The following is a 19,572-nucleotide window of genomic DNA, read 5'->3' as shown; positions in this document are numbered from 1 at the left end:
AACGATTTGTGATCTTGTAATCGTCAGAACACACACACACACACACGATTTCACAGCGTAGCAGCATCAGTGGACGCTCTGAGGAAAGAGAGCGTTAAAATAAAACTCTCTCTACTCTCGTGTTGTGAAGTTTTAATTGAAGCTTTGTTCTGGTAGTTTTTGTGGGTTTTGTTTTTGAGCCTGTTTGGAGTCGGTGTGTTTAACCTGCCGGCTGCGCTGCTCTAATTTTATCTCCAGGATTCAGCTTCCTTTGTTGAGGCTCTGTTGGTAGAGCAGAGTGAAAGAGCTGCTTTGTCTGAGGTAAACTGTTTACGTGCCTCCGAGCTAAAAGCCTCCCTCTCCACTCCGTTTCTTTCCTTTCAGGGATTTTCTCCGTTTTCTCATTTTGTCTTTTGTTTGCTCAACATTTTCACTTCATTGCCGTGTTGCCTTCACAGCATCATTTACTCTCTCTCTCCTTCTCTGAACGTCTCACAGACTCGAACGCCTCGCGTGACGCGCCTCAGCCCGACACAGCCGGCGCTCTCTGACCAGGCCAACAGGGTTTCCTTCGCCTCAGCTGAAAATCTGGAAACCATGTCGGAGCCCGACATCCCCATCGGCTTCAACCGAATGAACCGGCTCCGTCAGAGCCTCCCGCTGGCTCGCTCGTCCAGCCAGGCCAAGCTGCGGGCCCCAGGTCAGAGAACAAAATACAAATCTACACTGTGCTGCACGTTGACCTGAGGGAAAATACAAACTCCTTCCTCTGGAGGGAACTTTGAAGTTATTATCATTTCCTCTACATTCATCAGACTCAAAAATCTACTGTTGAGATGAAAATGTGTTCCTCCCTCCTTTCAACCTTCATCACCCTCCTCCTCCTCCTCCTCCTCTTCTTCACCCGTCCACCATGGTCGATCTCCCTCATTGCTCCTCCTCATCCATAAATGCAGGGATCTTGTTCCTCCAGCTTGGGGAGGAGACGCGCAGAGTCCACCTGACCCACGAGCTGACGAGCCTGGAGACTCTGAGGGCGCTCATCGTGCACATGTTCCCCCAGAGGCTCACCATGGCCATGCTCAGGTATCAGTCTCACCGCATTGATCTGTTTGGTGACACGTACACGCCTCATTTAGTTTTATCAATCAATCATGGTGAGACGTGTAAATGACGCGGACATGGATCTGAAATAAATACAAACAAAGAAATGAGAAAAACAGGAAGGAATAAAAGCAGCAGAGAAAAATCCATCAAACCAAAGGACGAGTCACTAAAACAAGTTGTGAAAGAAACTTTTCTTCTTTTAACTTCTCATCGCGACACACAATCAGTTTGGTTCCAACACGAGATCAAAACAGAAATTAGATTTTTAATCTCCAGGCCTGATGTCCCAAGTTTTTCCAAGTTTTCCACAAATGCAGCTAAAATAAAATCAGTATGTATTTTCATCAACGTATTAATTATAGATTATCTGTAAAACCTGCTCTGACACAGCTCGGGCTCTCGTCCTCTTCTCTCTCAACTCCTCTCGCTCTGAATGTTACGTCCCTCATGAGTTCGATATCAGACTGCGTCGGGTTGATTCTCTCCTCTCGCCTGTTAAAGATTTTCCATTTGTCCCCCTGGAGTGTAAATGACTGTACATCACTGTTGATCAGCAGGTAACAGCGGCTGTGATCGTCGTTGCGTGGACTCTTTATCAGTGTGTTTCTGTTTTTGATGACCAGGTCTCCGAGCACGGCGCTGCTGATCAAAGATGAGACCCGGAACGTCTTCTACGAGCTGGAGGACCCGCGGGACGTTCAGGACCGCTGCGTAATTAAGATTTACTGCAAAGAGCCTGTGTACGGCACCTACCCTGCACACCACAGCCCTCACCTGGCCAACGGAGACCTGCGGGTAGGGCTGTGTGTGTGTGTGTGTGTGTGAGAGCCTGAACTTTTCATCTTTCAGGTTTTTAATTATCTCGCTGCCAAAATGTAAACTGATGCCAAGGAAGGGGTCGTGCCTCAGTCACGCTCACCTTCTCCTTCATTACTAATTCACCGAGTGTGACTCACAGATCAGCGAGTGGGACGAACACTCGTCTCTGTGGCGGCGGCAGATTTCAGCCGACCGAAAAATCATCCGACAAATAAAACACCTGTGTTATTTATAGAATCCGTCCCTGATAAGGTTTCTGTGTTCAGAAGCACGAGTTCCAGTCTCTCACCTTCCCTGTTCAGAGGTGACGGACTGTGTCGCCTGCTCATCTGAGGCTCATCGATGCAGAGAGATGTTATATTTATTTATATAGATTTACTGCTTCTAACCAATCAGGAGTCAGTCTCAGCTGTCAATCATGACAGATAAATTAAAACCAAACTGATCAGAAACACCTGACGACTGAGGTCGCCCCCCCCCCCCATGACTTCCTGTGGTACTTTAGTTCCATCAGGTTTGTTCGTATCGTGAGGTTTCAGAAGACAAGTACAGAGCAGATGAACGCAGAGTACGCATACATGACCTTAGAGAGTTTATCCACCAGGGGGAGCATGATTGACGTCTCGATAATCTTAATGGCTGATACCTGGAACATCTCGTCTTCACGGGTTTATTGTTGCTGGGGACACGTGGCCTCAGCCCGATGGTTACTGACGCTCGCTGCAGCGGAACAGTCTCATGTCACTCATGTTTGCTGTTTCCAGGCTCCTGCGCTTCGTATCCGTGTCAGTACGCTGCCGTTATGTAAATGAGGAAGCAGAAATGTGAAGGGTTGGAGAATTCTGCTTTTATGGAATGAAATAAATCATGAACTTGTTATTTTAATGAACCTGCATGTTAAACATGTGGAGAGAAGTTCGTTCTGATTGTTGCTCTGTTGACGTCAAACACCCCGAGGCCCCCCCCCCCCCCCCCCCCCCCCGCCGTTGTTTTGGAGGTCAACCTTCCTGTGTCTCTTCCCCCGCGGGCTCGGTCACCGTCTTGAGCTCGTGCACGTGATAGAAATCCTCCCAGAGTTTTACAGCCTTATCAGAGCGGCAGCTTACCTTGAGTTTAATGTGTCAGGTTCAGTGGCTGCTCCTGCCAAGGTGAGTGAGGAGGACGTGTGTGTGTGTGTGTGTGTGTGTGTGTGTGTGTGTGTGTGTGTGTGTGTGTGTGTGTGTGTGTGTGTGTGTGTGTGTTAGGGGATCATAAAACCTTGGCTGAGGTCGGTCCTGGCCTCTGACTGACGGACAGAGGATGAGATTGATTGGCGGTAGAACGACCAGCTGTGAGAGTCGCCCTGGGACGGATCCTCGGGCGTGTCCCCCCCCCCCCCCTCGATGGATGTCTCTTGACCTCCAGGGGTCTTGGACGGGGAATGAAACGTTTGTCTTAAGGACGGTGTCGTTGCGAGGCTGTTGCTAAGATACAAGATGGAAGATGATGGCACTGGAGTCATTAGTCTGCCGACAGAGCGTCCACAGGGTGTTGTTGTAAGAGGCCTGAGGGTTATTATGTGGAAATATTGGTTTTCCAATTTGCATGGTCTCGAGGAGATAGCGTTGTGCGTCATAAGCAATTACAGTCCTGTCGTCCTTTGTGCTCCATGGCTGCATCTATTACTCCTGGCTGATTCAGTTCCCTCCAACGCAGCGAGCCGCTCGAGCCGCTGGCCGCTCTGCATCCTCTGACACTCGGGCTCGATGCCGGGAGAAAATCTCTCCGTGCTCAGTCCGTCGATACGCCATCAAGGGGCAATTCAGAGTCTTTCCTGTCAATCTGGAAGCAGCATCAGTGGATCGCTGACATGTTGCAGTAGAACTGTCGCTTTGTGACGTACGGGTTTTTGTTTTGGTCGCAGGCTCGTTACTCACGAGAATCAAGCGGTGAAGTGAAGCGGTGTCGTCTCAGAATCCCTGAAACTCAAACTCGGCAGTGATTCATGAAGCTGAAGGTGTCCGTCGAATCATCGGCTTCTCCGCGACCTCCCCTCGAGATGTGAAGGAGGATTTATAAAGAGCTGCACTTACACAAGGAACAACTTCATTCAGAACTCATTCACTGACAAACTCGTTCAACTGTTCGAGTCAGAATCACGTTGTTTACTCTGAGAGAACGTTTAAGCTTCGGAACAAATACCAAAGAAACAGACTTCAAGTAGTGTCATTATATAAAAACATAAAAACAAGTTGGGCAGTTAAAAAACGTATTACTAATTGCTCTGATTGGCTGCAGTGGCCGATTGATCTCGATATGTCGCCTTCTGGAGATCTGGAGGAGAATCTGTGGAGAATCTGGAATCATGGTGACCGTGTCACAATAAATCTTTTGACAGATCTTCTGTTTCTTCACAGAGGGAGATGGTTTATGCACCTCAGGATTCTCCACCCAACCGTCGCCTCAGCAACCCGCCCCTGTCCTCCCAGCATTCCTCCGCCTCTGCCTCCCCGCCCCAGGGTTCGCCGTCCCGCGCCCGCCTCCTCTACAGCGGCGGCAGACCTTCGTCCTACGCCGGCCCCCAGCACCACACCCACTCCCTGCCGCATCCGCACTCCCAGTCCCACCACTCCTCCCCCCACCAGCAGCCGCAGCTCCACCAGTACCCCCAAAACCCCCACCACCCCCAGCAGGCCTTCTGCACCTCCTCCAGCGCCATCCTGGAGCGCAGGGATGTGAAGCCCGACGACGAAGTGGGCGGCTCCCGGAGCATGGTGCTGCTGCGGGGGGACGATCGGGGTGGAGGGGGGATCTACGCGGACCCCTACTCTCTGGGCCCTGAAGCGAGTCGGCTGAGTCTCGCTGGAGGTCCTCACTCCCCCCTCCCGGCCAGAGCCGACCCTTACGGCTCTTTATACCGCCGTGGAGGAGGCGGCGGCGGTGGGGGAGCCGGATCGGTGCGTTCTCTCACCTCCTATTCAGCCGCTGCTTTACAAGGGGAGCTGATGGAGAGTGGTGCTCTCTACAGGCCGGGAGGACCCCTCTACAACGACGCCTACGCTGCGTCTGTGTTGGCCATGGGTCTGCGGGTGCCTCCCCCCTCCTCCCCCCAGAAGATCCCTGACATGAGGGACTCCTACGCAGGCACCATGCCCGGCCGCGGCTCCCCCGGCAGGCAGAGCTTGAGAAGGGACTCTGTGACCTCCTCTGTGTTCGGGGACAGTCCCAAAGCCCGGGGCCAGGGGCCCTTAGGTCTCACCTCGGAGCAGCTGTGCCTGATGGCCGGGCCCGGGGGCGAGGGGGGGAACGCCGGGGGCTTCGGCTCACCGCTGCTGGGGAACGAGACGGAGACAAGGTAGGACACAACCTGAGGGGACATGGTTAGACAGGTTTATTCACTTCACATGCATGAGACACTTCAGTCAGGAACTCAGAATCAGAACGCAACGTCTGCAGTTTTTTATCCCCAGTCTAATGTAACATGACGGTGTCACGTGATCAATGACATAGATCTAATGTAACATGACGGTGTCACGTGATCAATGACACAGATCGTATCTCTCCCTCCATCCAGGGAGCGTATGGAGGCCATGGAGAAGCAGATAGCCAGTCTGACCGGGCTGCTGCAGAGAGTCCTGAGCAGAGCGCCGGAGGCCGAGAGCCCGTAAGACACACACACACACACACACACACACACACACACACACACACACACACACTAGATCTTCTCAGTCGTGTTTCAGAACTTTGACTCTCTCCTCTTCCAGGGAGAAGATTGAGTCGGCCAGTGACTGCTCTGGAACTGACAGTAAGTTCTCACAAACTACTTCCTGTCGCTGCCCGTCACTCTGCCTCGCTGGTCACGTAAAATGGCTCCTCCTCCTCTGCTGCTATTTCTTTTTCTTTGCATATTTCTCACACGGCCTTGTGATGTGATGCTAACGGCTGATTGTGTGTGTGTGTGTGTGTGCGTGTGTTTGTGTGTGTGTGTCGGCTTCTTGCTGCTGTGTAACTGCTGCTCATGGTTTTGTTTTAGCTGGACGAACTAAAAAAAAGAAAGGTAGCTACTGTCTGTGTTCCTCAAGTGTCCTGTTCCCCCGTCGGTGTTTAGAACCTGTGTGTGTGTGTGTGTGTGTGTGTGTGTGTGTGTGTGTGTTCCTTCACTCTCCCCTCGTTTTTTTGTCGTCTTCTGTAACAAATTATTTGAGTTGCATTAAATCAGACACTGAATCTCTCACTGAATTTCTCGGAGCGATTTCAAAGGTCCAGCGACTGTTTTTGCTCAGACGCAGATAAAAGCGTCTGTTTTTGAAGCGTGGGCCGAGCGACTTGATTTCTTTTGATTCTGAAGCTGTAGCGTCTGTTTCCCAGCGTGAAGAGTCCAACAAGAGAAGATTTAAATTAATTTTCTCCTTTTATCTGATTGTGCATGAACATGAGAAAATGAAACCTCGTGTCAAATTGTAGATAAGCCTTGAATTTCACTTTTCTTCTGTGGAGTTCTGTGTCTGTGGGCGTCGGTTTCTACTGAAAATTCAAACTGAATGAACAACGGAGGAAAACCTCAGATCGTGTGTCTGGGTTCCGCAACACGTGTGATGCGACTTAACGTGTTCACTGAGATCTTGTGAGGAAAACATGGAAACATCTTCCAAGTAGGCGTGTTTTCACAGTCGGGAAAGACTTTAGTTTATTACGTGACCCACTTTTCTTACCTGTGATTTATTCATTGGATGAGTATAAAAGGCGATTGAAGAATCTAAATGAAGAGTGCGTCGGAGTGTTGTGACCTGGTGAAGCTGCGGAGAGACGACTCGTCTAAATCTGTTCGTTGGGGTTTAAAACCTCTCGGTGTTCAGGGGCTCTCACTGCAGCGAGCTGGAGGCTGAAGGGTTTAAAAAGTCTTTTTCAGGAGATTTGTTTTTAATTTCAGTTCATGAAAGTGGCCTGAAAATGCAACTCTCCTAAAATCCACTGCTCTGTTATCGATTGTCTTCCAGTTCCCCTCTGTGGTTCTGCACGATGTGTGTGTGTGTGTGTGTGTGACTCCTAATTACTGTCGTCTTCATTTGAACGGAGGAAACGCTCGCTCGGAGGGATTCTGTTGTTATTACTTAGATTTATTGAGATGATTGTGTTTTACCGTTCCCGCCCTGTTTGTCCCTGAAGCCTCCTCGTGCTGTTTATCATCGTTACGTTCAAATCTCCACCTCTGACCTGCCGATAGAACTTGTCCTGAAACTGCTGCTGCCGCCAAATCCTGAGACGATTCTTTTTTCTCCCGGACGATAGTTTGAGGTCATGAGAGTCGAAGCTTTCGGGGATTCCTCTCATGATCCGTTAGTTAAAGTGTTTCAGGACAACTTCTATTCTCTCTCTAAAGCAACTAAACAAAGAGCCGGTTCCCTAAACGCCTCCTCTCCTGCAGCTTTGACTCCTTCTGCTCCTTTGGCCCTGATGCCTCCTCCGTCGTCGGGGCCCAACCAGCCCGTGACGGTGTCTCGTCTCCAGATGCAGCTCCACCTGCAGGGCCTGCAGCAGAACACCAACGCTCTGCGCAAACAGCTGTCGCAGCTGCGCAACATGCAGGCGAGTGTGGACGCAAAGTTTACCGTTCTTTAAAATGTCCAGATATAGATTTTGTTGACTCGTGTTCTTCGTCCAAATGAACCGTGTGACTCTTCGTCGCAGCTGGAGAACCAGGACTCGGTCCTGACGCTGCTGAGGCAGACGGAGTCGGAGCTGAGCCTCATGATGCTGGACGCCATGCGCACTCAGGAGGACCCGCTCCAGAGACAGCGCCTCCTGGTGGAGGAGGAGAGACTCAAGTACCTGAACCAGGAGGAGCTGCTCATCCAGCAGCTGCAGTGAGTCCAGGCAGCGATTGATCCGAGCGTCGAGTTAATTTGTCTTGTCAACCTGGGGTCGAGGAAAACACGGGGGGGCGGCAGGACCGCACGCAGAGACGAGGGCTGGGTATCGAACATCTATCCTACATCAATGAGGATGTGTCGTGTTTTTGTTTTTTTTATTTAACTTCCCAACATTCACTCTGACTACAGAGTCGGTAGCTGCAGTCTGAATCTGCTGAGCTGTGATTCTCAGTCCACTCTCTCCTCTGTGTCAAACTCAATGAAGCTTCTTTAGTTTCTTATTATTCCGCCGCACAGACGAGACCCAGTGGACAAAGGCATCATGGGAGGTCCGTCTGTCTGTCCCATTGTTGTGAACGCAATGTCTCAACATTTGGCACAAACGTTGATTTAGACTCAGGTGAAGGGATTTGATTTCTGTAGCAGAAAGTCAAAGGTCACGTTTCTTTTCCTCCTGAGCGACATCGTGTTTTCTTTTTACTACAATAAATGTTTTTGTCAGAAATCTTCTTTAAGATCTTTTTGCTTCTGAGAGAAGTTGAGTCTGTGACCCGCTCGTCCACAGCGACCTGGAGAAGTCGGTGGAGGAGCTGCAGAGGAACTCGTCCATCAACCACGGGCTGGTGACGGAGCAGGACGTGGAGCAGAAGAGCAAAGAGCTGAGGATTCTGGGAGAGACGCTCACTGAGCTGAAGAGTGAGTGTGTGATGTTTGATGATCTTTGACCTGTGGATCTTTTCCCTCCATGATTTGATTGTCATGATGTAAATACTGAGATTTCTCACGAACTTTACAAAAAGAAAAACATCGTAAATCTTTAAATCCGCTCACGTGAGGAACAGGTTTTATTCTCAGGTCAAAGTTCAACCACTTGTTCTGCTGAAATACGTGTTTGTCAAATTTCTGTTTCCCCGAGTCACAGATGAATATTTATGAGTCGTAATAAATTGATATTCATGAAGTTCTGGACTCGGCTCCTCTGACCCGTGTTCTCCGCTCGCCACCTGGAACATTACTCGTAAAATCTCAGAGGAGCCTGTTACGTGAACGTGTGGACTCGCTGCTTCTACTCGACGAGACGCTGGGTTTGTTCTGTTTGAGCGTCGGGTGAAGTTCAAATATTCGTCCACTCAGAAAAACCCTCTTTGTGTTTGATGCCTCTCGTCCATCGTGACCTTCGACCTCAGGAGAATCCACTGCCTTCAAATAACAGCGACAGAAGCTGCATCGTCGTGGTTCCTGTGATCCCCTCGCTCTTCCATCACATCCTCTCTGCTCATCCCTCTCTCCCTCTCTCTCCCTCTCTCTCTCCCTCCCTCACAGACCAGTTCCCCAGCCTGCAGAGTAAGATGCGGGTGGTGCTGAGGGTGGAGGTGGAGGCCGTGAAGTTCCTGAAGGAGGAGCCTCACCGCCTGGACGCGCTGCTGAAGCGCTGCAACACCATGACTGATGCACTCAGCACGCTGCGCAGGTACGAGCCCCGACTTCACTCACACTCGACTTTCTGTTGTGACTTCTCCGTGAAGGTTTTTGAATTTTCAGGTTTGTTCTAAAGTGACTGTGTATCGTCTGAGAATGAAAGATGAACTCTTTTAAATTATTTAAGTTACATGATAGTTTTATATCGTATCATGATCCTACAGTGAAATACTATGGAAGTGTATTATGGCCATACTCCATTATTGGATCTCAAGAATAATTTAAAACTATGAGAATAAAGTCGTAAAATTCAAATGTGGCTCTGATCATATTAAGAATATTAGATTTTTTTTAAAAGTTTAATTCTGATAAAAAAAAGAAAATGACAAGAATAAAGTTGTAATTTAATGAAAAACAAGTCATAATATCAGAATAAAGAAAAAACAAGAGAAATAAAAAATCCATGAAATACAAAAATAATTGATTCAGGAAATCGGACGTTCGATTTTCTGCCATAACATCAGGTCAGATTTAAGGAAGCTGAGGAACGATTCATGAAAAGAAAAGAAAAACAAGTAGATAAATAAAGTTAAAAACAAAGTTGAGGGTCGACTTTGTTAATAACAAATGAATAATATTCCAAATCTAAATGTTAGGCAACAACATTTGCTCGAGGTCGTGTTTGACGTTTCAGACTCTGGAAGATTCTCGTCGCTCCTCACGTCTGAATTTAAAGACGGTTCTGTCGTTTAATCTCAAACTTTCATCGTGAATGTTTGAAAAGGTTCTGAGAGCTGCTGAAATCCTGGTTTTACTCCAGATTCTACAAAGAATTCTCAGGGATGAGTTTCCACACGAACGCTTTAGAGATTAAAAGCAGAAATTCAGATTTTTCTCCTCCTGGTTTTGTTCGACTGATAAAAAGTGAGCAAAGCATCAGACGCTGAGCAAATTACCTGTCAGAGCTGAAGGAAGAGTTTCCGTCTGAAACATCAGAGGCAGGTTTACTGTGCGTGTGTGTGTGTGTGTGTGTGTGTGTGTGTTAGTGTGTATGTGTTGTTGAGTCACTTCTCAAATGTTTCAAATGTAAATTTTTTTCTGCCGCTGATACAAACACGTGAGTTTCTGTTTCTTTGATTCTTCATTTGACGAAGAAATCAGCTGCTCCTCAGTCTCTCAACGTTTCCGTCGTGATCGATGAAATGAACCGTTTCAAATCTTCAGTCAAACACAAATCGTTCCGACTCAATCGTCTTGGTCTTCGAGTGCATCGGTGACGAATGACGAGCTGGAATTATAAACTGAAACTGACAGACTCACTGTTCATCCTGTGCATGTTGTGTTTCTCTGAGTTTCCAGGTTGTTGTTCTAACACGGTGTAGGACCTTCATGGTGTCCTGTGTGTATTGTAGTGTTTTGTATCCCTCCTATATGTTCAGACAAGTCACCGAGGGCGTGTGGAAGAGCGCCGACGACCTCTCCGCCCAGACCAAGCGAGCGGAGGACGTGAGCCGCGGCTCGGACCTGGACATCCTGAACAGTCCCTCGCTCAGCGACCTCAGCACAAGCTCCGGCCTGGCCAACTGGATGCCGGCGTCCGACGGAGACGCCTCGGGCCTGGAGCAGGACGTCCAGCCCTCCATGACCTTCAGAAACCGAGTCCTCGACGAGCTGCCGACTCGGCGTCCTCCGGACAAGTCGGTGTCAGCTGAAGTCCGACTGGTAATCAGCTGCTGATTATGGATCAGGCTGTTGTGTATAATCCTCATTCAGCACGTTAAAGATGTCTGTTTTAGCCAGATGGTGATTACACCTCTACGTGTTCCGTGACATCAGGTAATTACATTTCCTGTGAGGACGATCTCATCGTCTGTGTGTTTCAGGCGGCAGAGCGGGACTGGGAGGAGAAACGTGCCAGCTTGACCCAGTTCAGCGCCCAGGACATCAATCGCTTGCTGGAGGAGACGCAGGCCGAGCTGATGAAGGCCATCCCCGACCTCGACTTCGCTGCCAAGCACATCAACAAGCCGGCAGTGCCCCCCAAGCCCCAGATCACCATCCCAATTACACCCACCACAGCTACTTCAGCTGCAGCCGCTAACACCGGCGCCACGGCCACCGCCACCACGACACCCGGCGGCGACCAGCAGCCTGGCAAAGTGCAGCTGGCTGCCCAGAAGCTGAACAGTATGGAGGGGGGCGGTTCACACCGAGGGTCGGGTGAGTCAGAGTGTGTTTTTATTTTATTTCTATAAATAATTAATATTCCTGGTTACTTTACATTTATCGTCTCATATTTCAGTATCGTTTCTTTTTTACTCCTTCGTACGATCAACCTGTAAAAATCCACGAGTCACTTTCTGCTTTTTAACTCATGAGGTTGTGGTGAGAGGACGGTTTGTGCTTTAGTTTTTTTGACGCTCCAGTAGAAGTTCGTTTCTGAAGTTTTATCTTCCGTCCGCAGTCGACCTCAACGTGACTCGGTACCGAACAGAGAAACCCTCCAAGTCTCCGCCACCGCCTCCGCCACGACGAAGCTTCCCCTCAGCACACGGCCTCACCACCAACCGCACCGGAGAGGTCGTCGTGACGACCAAGAACCTGAAGGTGAGAGGTTTTTTAAGTTCGGTTGAAACCGTGTGATCGTTTCAAAGGATCAACTTGTTCTTTTCTGCATGTGATGGATTTTCTTTTTTGAAAAAGACGCGTTGCATCGAACTTCTTTTATTATTTATTATTTTTATTTTATGCGTTTCTTCTTAATATTAGAGCCGACGCCGTCGGAGGTTTTAAATCTGACTCAAACAGAGAAGCCGTGACGCAGGTTGAGTTGTTTCATTTAACGAGACGGAGTCTGACCCACTTATTAACAAACCTGATGTTCGGTGGTGTGAGACTCGCAGCGACTGGTTCCCAGGTAACAACAAGCTGCTGCCGCTGCTTTAAAGTCGAGTTCACTCGTGAATCTTGAACAGACGGAATTCTTCACTTTAATAAGGTGCTGGAAACCTTCCTCAGAGACCTCGACCCAGTTTCATTGAGCAGTGTCAAGTACTTTCTTTTTGCTCGCTTCATTCACACAGTTCAGTCTGAGAGCTGTGAAATGTTCACGTCTGAGTCTGAAGAGTCTCTGAACACCTGCTCTCTGTTCATTCTTTATTTATTTTAGTGAGTTTAAACTCTGCTTTTAGAATTCTTTCATTTTGACCGTTTAAGATGGAGGACGATGGCGACATCCCCAAAACTCTGGTGAAGCTGAGGCGGACCCCGTCGGACACCCCCCGCCCTGCGTCGACGCCGCCTGTGATCGCAGCGTCTGCGATTCAGGACGAGGACGACGAGGAGAGGATCATAGCGGAGCTGGAGGTGAGACGGTTTTTGGATGAACCAGGTGTTTGCAGCTGATTTCAGTTTTGTTGTCACGTGTCGTGTCAGTGTGTTCACATGTCTCTGCCACCATCTTTCATACGACCACCACGGAGCAAAGATATTTGAGAGAACGCCTGTAAAAGATTGTTTTAAACGGCGCAGCATCGCCGCCGCCGCTCCTCCCTGCACCTCCAGGCCCAGAAAGGTAAAATGAAAACCTCCAGCCTGTGGACTGTGCTTCTACTTCAACTCCTTTATCTGCTTTTATTCCTCCTGCTTCACTCGAACCTTTTTAACGACTAAAACCCGACGAGTCATCATCTCCACCGAGGCAGGAAGTGGAACTGAAGTCTGAATGAGCTGTAAAAACTAGTTTAATCACAGAGAGAAGTTTATCGTGATTTCATTAAGTGTTGCCAGTAGCTCCAGCGAGACGATTCTAAGATACGGGGAAGAAATCTGGACTCTGTGCTGCCCTCTAGTGGATGAGTTGCTCAACAACCACAGGTGGACGTACTGTATGTGGACGGTGACGGTTATGTCGTCTGAAATGGACGTAGTTATATTCGTAGCATAAATGACCAAATAACGATTCACCACGAGTGGCTGCAGAGGGCGCTGTTGCTCAGGTAACATTGCAAAGTGTTGCTTTAAATATTTTTGGGACAAGACGTCACCAGTTCTCTAAAATCTACTGATGAGACTTTTAAAAACCTTCTCACACGTTACGTTAGATCAGATGATTGATTGTGTTTGCAGCTGCAGACGTTGGACTGAACTTCTCTTTCTAACCTTTTTAACACTTCCTCCCTCGACCTCCTCCTCGGCTTCCTCTATGTGCACGATGATGTTTTTATCTGTGAAGCTTTTCTCTGAGATGAAATCCAACATCTGTGTAAACGTTCGAACCCTCGAACCACTGACGTGATGTGCGGTGAGTCAGCGCGGCTGAAGCCGGTGATATGTTTAGTTTTTTTGTCTCGTGCACTTCCTGACAGCTCCAGTGACACGTTCAGCCGAGTGGAGACGACTCGTGTTCGCAGGTCGCTGTTAGAATCGGGGGAGGGATACAGAATCGTTGCTCTGTAAGAATCTATTCTCCTCCTGCAGGAGATTTAAATCCAGATCCTGCTTGTATTGACTCAAGGGTCAGTGATTAACATTTGAATAAAACTGTGTCTTTGTAACGTTGGTCGTTAAAACTACGTTTCCCGCAGCAGAGCGTTTTATTTTCAAAGTAAAACAAAGCAGTTACCTCGTGTGGCCAAATCTTTGTGGACACCAGTGATTGAAATGACTTTTGATCGCCCCTCTCGTCTCCTGGCTCCCACAGAACAGCAGTAACTCCCCGGGGCCGACGAAGGGCTTCACCGTCGCAGCCAGACTCAAACACCTCCAACAGGGCAGCCTGGAAAGACCCAAGACCCGCAAGCAGAAAGAGGATTTCCCCAAAGTCCAGGGCCAGCAGCAGGTATTCCACTTCTAAACCCTCTGAGGTCCGCCTCTCTTCTGCTGAACGTTTTCCTCCTGCGACTCCTGAGGAGGAGAAGACGATGTGAGGTTACACAGACACCAGAGGGGAACAGTCTGCAGAACCCTTGATTCTTACCAGTTCTCCATGTGCGTTCTGACCTTTGAGTTCCTGGATCTCACCTCGCTTGCTCAGAGATCAAGTTTTTTTGTGGTGTGAGTTTGTCGTTGTTTTGATTTCCAGAGGAAGGATTTTGGTGCTTGTGACTGATGAAACGAGCTTCACTCTCACAGTCAGATCCATTCAGAGACGTCCTCCGCCTCCATTTACTGCGACATTATCTCCAGCGATGCCACGGAAAAGATTCATATCTCAAGGTCAAAGTGATGATTCAGTGTTTGACCACGATCCCGTCATGTTTTCTCTCTGATTCCTCCCCCTCATCATCTCTCTCTCTCTCTCTCTCTCTCTCTGTTCTTCCGATAATTGCCACATGCTGCTCTTTTTGTGTGACCTACTCTTTAAATCTCAAGGTGAGCCGGCGGCGCTGCGGCTCGTTCAGCGGCTGCACGTTGGCGTGGCTGCAAGTGAACAGCCTGAAAGGTCCGGTCGTTACGTTGGTTTACTCAGAGCTGCCTTTTAACAGCTCGGACTCATTATGCAAGACGATGAGAGCGAAGCACGGTTACCTGAGAGAAGCTGCTTTTTAAGTTCAGAAGAAAATGAACAGGAGGAAGAAAAGAGACGACTGAGGCAGCGAGAGCGAAGGAAATCCAGAATCCAGACTAGAAGGGCTGCACATACGTCCGCCAAGACCAAAGTGTCTCCTTACGAAACCACATTTAAATTCACTTGCAGATCTGCGACTTTTCAGTGACGCTAACTTCTGACAGTCGTCTCTGACGTGAAGAGGCTTTCAACAAATAAGATAAAACAGAAACAGATTTAGATATTTGTTTTCTTCCGGTTAGAGAAATCACGTCGCTGTGACGCTTTCCAGACATTTAACTTGGGCGCCGCAGTAAAAGTTCCAGAAAACCTCCAGAGCAACTGACTCGGACGTTTGTGTCCCGACACACAGAAACTCTTAAAGCAGCTTGAGGTGAGTCAGACGTGAAGCTCCTCTCGTCTTATCTGCTCCTGCAGACGCTTCAAGCGGCTCCTGACCTGCTGAGAGGCTTCACCGGCCTCCGCCAGAAAGAGAGAGCTTTCAGAAAATCCTCTGAAAGAGAAAACTGATAAGTCGCCACCTCGTCGTCGTCTGTTTCTGAGTTCAGAGCGGTGTCAGGATTTTATTTTAATTCATCCATCGGTTAATTAAGAGTTTATTTTCATCCTCACAGACGCTCACATCTTCAGAAACTTAACGTATCAGAGGCGACCGCGTCCTTGACCACAGCTCCCCTGAGCCGCTACAGCAGTTAGCTTGTAGCTAACATGGCGGACGTCCCCTCGCCATCTGGCCGAGCGGCGTCCTTCGCTCCACAGAGACGATGAGGATTAGTATTCAGAGCCCGACGTGTCCTGTTCTGGTCTGAGGATCCTTTCACTCTTTTTTGCAGCTCATTTCCTTTTATTGCTTTTTTAATAATTCATCGTTTTAACAGCCTGAAAGCAAACGGTCTAATAAAGTTCTTTTTTTAAATTTTATTAAGACATAATTTTCACTCTTGCGTATTCAGAAGTGATGATGTCATCAAACTTTTTTTTTAATGTGACTCGATATGAAAACAACTTTTTAGTATGTTTGTCATTTTAATCTGCAGAGATAAAACCAAACTCTTAATGTTGCACACAGAATGGAAACCTCTGTATAGTACAACATGGTGTGTGTGTGTGTGTGTGTGTTCTTATTATTTGTTATCCAGACGCCAGTGGATGAAACAAGAAAGAAAGAAAAAAAGACGTATTTCATCTCAAACTCGGTTTATAGATTAAATCAACGACTCCGGGGACGTTCAGCCTGTTGTTGTTTCTCCTCTTGGTTTATTTGTCTGAAGCATCGAGGAGCCGCTGAGAGAAAGAAAGATCAGGTCAGACATTGAGGAGAAAGAGAAAGATAAACACTCCTCCTCCCTCCCTCCCTCCCTCCCTCCCTCCCTCCCTTCCTTCCTTCCTTCTCAAATCCTCTTCTCTGTTTCCTTTTCTACCTCCACATTTGTCTTTTCCTTGTTTTCCTCTCCTTATCCCTCTTTCCATCCCTTTTTCTTATCTCCTCTTGTCTTGTCTACTCTCCTCATCTCCCCCTTGTTCATTTCCTCCTCCTTTTCTCGCTGTCTATCCTTCCTCTCTGTGTTTCCTCCTCCCTCCCTCTGTTTCCTCCTCCCTCACTTGACAGTATCCTTCCTCTCCCTCTGTTTCCTCCTCCCTCACTTTACAGCACCCTCACACTCCTCCTTGCATCACTCGGAGAGGAGCTGAGTAAGGACAGATTTTCCGTCTCACGGCGTCCTCTCTGCAGTAACAGACGAACGCTCTCGTCTCCTCGCGGACACAAGGTCCGTTACACCAATGCACCAAACCCTGACGTCCCCGGTGGCCGATCAGGGGATGGAAGCTCAGTTCTCAGCTTCAGTGACTCATAGAACACAGGAAAACCTCGGAGCGTTTCAGATGGAAGATTTAACAGAAACTTGAAATACATTTGTCTGTTTGTAGATTTTGATTTTTGTCTTTTTTTCTTTTCCCCCTCCCTGTCACTGCTTCTCGTTCCATTCAATATGTTTTCTTGTTTTTTGACTTTTTTTTTTAAATCTCTGCTCTCTGCTTGCTTTTTCGGTGCAGTGCTGAGCTTCAGCTGCAGAAACGCTGCCTGTCATCAGTTTCCCTTCGCTGCTTTTTTCTCACATCATTTTGGCGCCGGTCTTCCTCTGTGTGTCTCTCTCTCTTTCTGTCTCTGTCGCTCTCTCTGTCTCTGTCGCTCTCTCTCTGTCTCTGTCGCTCTCTCCAGCTTTGCCTCCCTCATCCTCTGTCTGCCTCTCAGGTCTCAGCAGGACTTATTACGTGAGGAGTGAGTCCTCGGATCATTTGGACGTCTAGTTCAGACCTTGGAGGCGTGAGGTTTTGTCATTTAAAAGAATTTATCTGACTCTGTGTGTTAGAGATCAACAGATTGTCAGAGCAGCGAACCTGAAGTCACAACACATCAATAGTTCTGGTTGAAATGATGTTTGCCTCGTCACACTTTAGATCTAATTCATTTAAAACACATTTAACTTCACGTTTTATAAATTCATTGCTGACATTTTCATATTTAATAAACTAACACGATATCTGTGTCCCAGTTCCACACAACGTATGGATTCACTTTGGTTTCTGTTTTGGTTCGACCAATGGAAACATGGAGGAAGTAATGATACTGAAAGATGAGTTCATTTGAGAAATTGTCATGTAATAAACAACATGGCTAAATATTTTATTTATATTTTTATATTGTCAAAGATGGGCAAACCTGGAGCGACAGAGAAATCCGGATTTTTATTCACGCTCCCCAACAAACACATGGATGTTACATTTCCCAGAATGCAGCTTGAGTTGTGTTGGATTGGTAGTTCGCTTCATGTGCTAATGAGAGGATGAAATATTTCCCAAGGTCGACTGTTTGAGTAACAGATCCGTAAATCTGAGGAGGCGTCAGAGGCCAGAACACGGCACAACATCATCATGAGAGTCAGACTCTGTGATTGGACGGGACGTCACCGCGCTGAACTAATTTGTAGTAAACTGATCTTTATCTGTGAAATACGTGGAGTTCGCTTTTTAAAACTAATTCTAGAGCCGAGACACTTTGAAGATCTCAGGAACCAAAAATCTGATTATTGGGAAAATGAAATAGCTTCTTCTTTTTGCACAAAATGGAAATGTACATAGAGTATTTTGCTTTATCAGGAAAAACACATTTCACTGACATGTAGGATGCCGTACAATGCTGCACACAGTGAGTATGAAACTGGGACACAGCTCATTTGTTACTCAGCCAACATGTAGATATTCAGATTTAAATTCTTCCAAAGTGTTTTGTAGTAAAAGTTCCAGAGACATCCTGGATGTGCCATGTTGGAAATACAGAAATACAGAGTGGAGATGTTTTGGCGGTGAAATAGAAAAACTGTGACATGGAGCAAATTCAAAATGACAAGAGAAATGATTCCTCACACAGGCTCTGTGCTGTTTGACATTTGTGCCAGAGGGAAGTCTGACGCTGTGAGTGTGTGTGTGTGTGTTGAAATCGCAGTCGGATGTGTCAGTACACACTTAATACATTGAAGGAATGTATTAGTAGTCTCAGAAATAGCATTAAAAACTAGCACAAAATAGAAAAGCGCAGTAAAAGTATAACCTGAATCACATCACAGATATATTGTATGTATATTAAACGACCATTTAGTTTTTTGTTTTGAAGAGATTGATTTATTCAAATGTAAAAAAGAAAAGTGTCATCTATGTTTTATATAATCAAGCTTTTTTTGTATTTTTATACTTGAAGAGGATTCATAAAACATGTAACACATTTATTCTGTAAATTATTATTTTTCTGCGTTGAAGATTTATTTTTTTCTGCGAACCATGACCACGTCGTGTTGTAGAGATCACGGAGACCAGTCGGCGGCAGAGTGGGTCGTTACCGCCGCACTTCTAAAAAGCACATAACCTCCTTCCTCTAAAACCATCACGTCACTGATAGAACCCCATTTCGTTGCTGTTCTCCTCTATTATAACCAATAGTGTACGTACACGACCCCGAATATACAGTTTAAACTATATCGATGGTTTCTTGATGAATGTGTGGTCGTTTGAATCATTTGTGGATGTTGAAATCATGTATATAAACCCAAATACTATATTACAGAACTGATTTTATGTGAGATTTTTTTAAACGTGGGAAAAAAGAAATCCAAAATGGCATGCATACTGTATACATTCCTGGAAATCTGCACGCTGGCTCAACAGAGATCTCATTTTCTTGTCAATAATTCTGTGTATAACTGTGAGCGTACGATAGAGTAAACAAAAATTGTACAGTAACATAGATTTTTGTATTATGTTGAAAATGGGTCTGTAAAGGTCCTTTTACTGTCAGAATAACGAAGAAGAGAAAAAAACCATATTCTAACTCTTGGGAAAGATATTTAAATGATATTGTATATCGACTAAATACTGAGAGTGATGCTTGCTGTGTGGGGTAAGTGTTGTTTGTGAATCGTGAAGAAGAATGATAATCTACTACAAAGTCCGTTATATAACTAAAGACCAACTTAACAGTGCAAAACATCACGCAACTTTGTGTATGGAAAGTAAAAGTTGCTGCTTCGTGTGAGAAAAATCAACCAAACCAAGCGGTTGCTGCTTTTGTACGTTCCTGTTGTGGTTTTGTGACAATAAAGGTGATTCCTCTTATACATGATGGTTGTTCAGCGTCTCATCTGTCAACAGCGGTGCAAAGAACGCAAGTCGGGATCATCAAAAACATCGCGAGAACTTCCCTCAGATTCTCTTCTGCTCCTTGAGAGACGCATTCATGTGCAACATTAGCTAAAGGTAGCTTAGAGATTGAGT

At 47.0% G+C, this 19,572-nt stretch overlaps 1 protein-coding gene across 14 annotated transcripts in view; it reads left to right on the top strand.

The window, feature by feature from the left end:
* srcin1b (SRC kinase signaling inhibitor 1b) overlaps positions 1-19,415 on the top strand; it is a 60,754-nt gene extending 41,339 nt beyond the window's left edge. For 7 of the 14 annotated variants that reach the window (XM_069517786.1, XM_069517783.1, XM_069517788.1 and 4 more), the window contains 17 exons: positions 478-679; positions 936-1,065; positions 1,710-1,881; positions 4,302-5,239; positions 5,459-5,548; positions 5,652-5,692; positions 5,921-5,944; positions 7,313-7,473; positions 7,576-7,751; positions 8,323-8,453; positions 9,081-9,228; positions 10,589-10,898; positions 11,060-11,396; positions 11,641-11,783; positions 12,393-12,542; positions 12,664-12,750; positions 13,879-14,790. In XM_069517786.1, the coding sequence (XP_069373887.1) occupies positions 478-679; positions 936-1,065; positions 1,710-1,881; positions 4,302-5,239; positions 5,459-5,548; positions 5,652-5,692; positions 5,921-5,944; positions 7,313-7,473; positions 7,576-7,751; positions 8,323-8,453; positions 9,081-9,228; positions 10,589-10,898; positions 11,060-11,396; positions 11,641-11,783; positions 12,393-12,542; positions 12,664-12,750; positions 13,879-14,031 (3,393 nt within the window). In that variant the 3' untranslated portion in view covers positions 14,032-14,790. Of the gene's footprint in view, positions 1-477; positions 680-935; positions 1,066-1,709; positions 1,882-4,301; positions 5,240-5,458; positions 5,549-5,651; positions 5,693-5,920; positions 5,945-7,312; positions 7,474-7,575; positions 7,752-8,322; positions 8,454-9,080; positions 9,229-10,588; positions 10,899-11,059; positions 11,397-11,640; positions 11,784-12,392; positions 12,543-12,611; positions 12,751-13,878; positions 14,791-16,800 lie in introns of those variants that run through there. The other 7 variants (XM_069517784.1, XR_011239750.1, XM_069517787.1 and 4 more) reach the window with 7 other exon arrangements.
* The last annotated feature ends 157 nt before the right edge of the window (positions 19,416-19,572 follow it).

Source organism: Paralichthys olivaceus, chromosome 21, assembly GCF_024713975.1.
Source record: "Paralichthys olivaceus isolate ysfri-2021 chromosome 21, ASM2471397v2, whole genome shotgun sequence".
Classification (NCBI taxonomy): domain Eukaryota; kingdom Metazoa; phylum Chordata; class Actinopteri; order Pleuronectiformes; family Paralichthyidae; genus Paralichthys; species Paralichthys olivaceus.
The sequence above is the reverse complement of the archived record's forward strand: the minus strand, read 5'-3'. Positions and strand labels throughout refer to the sequence as shown.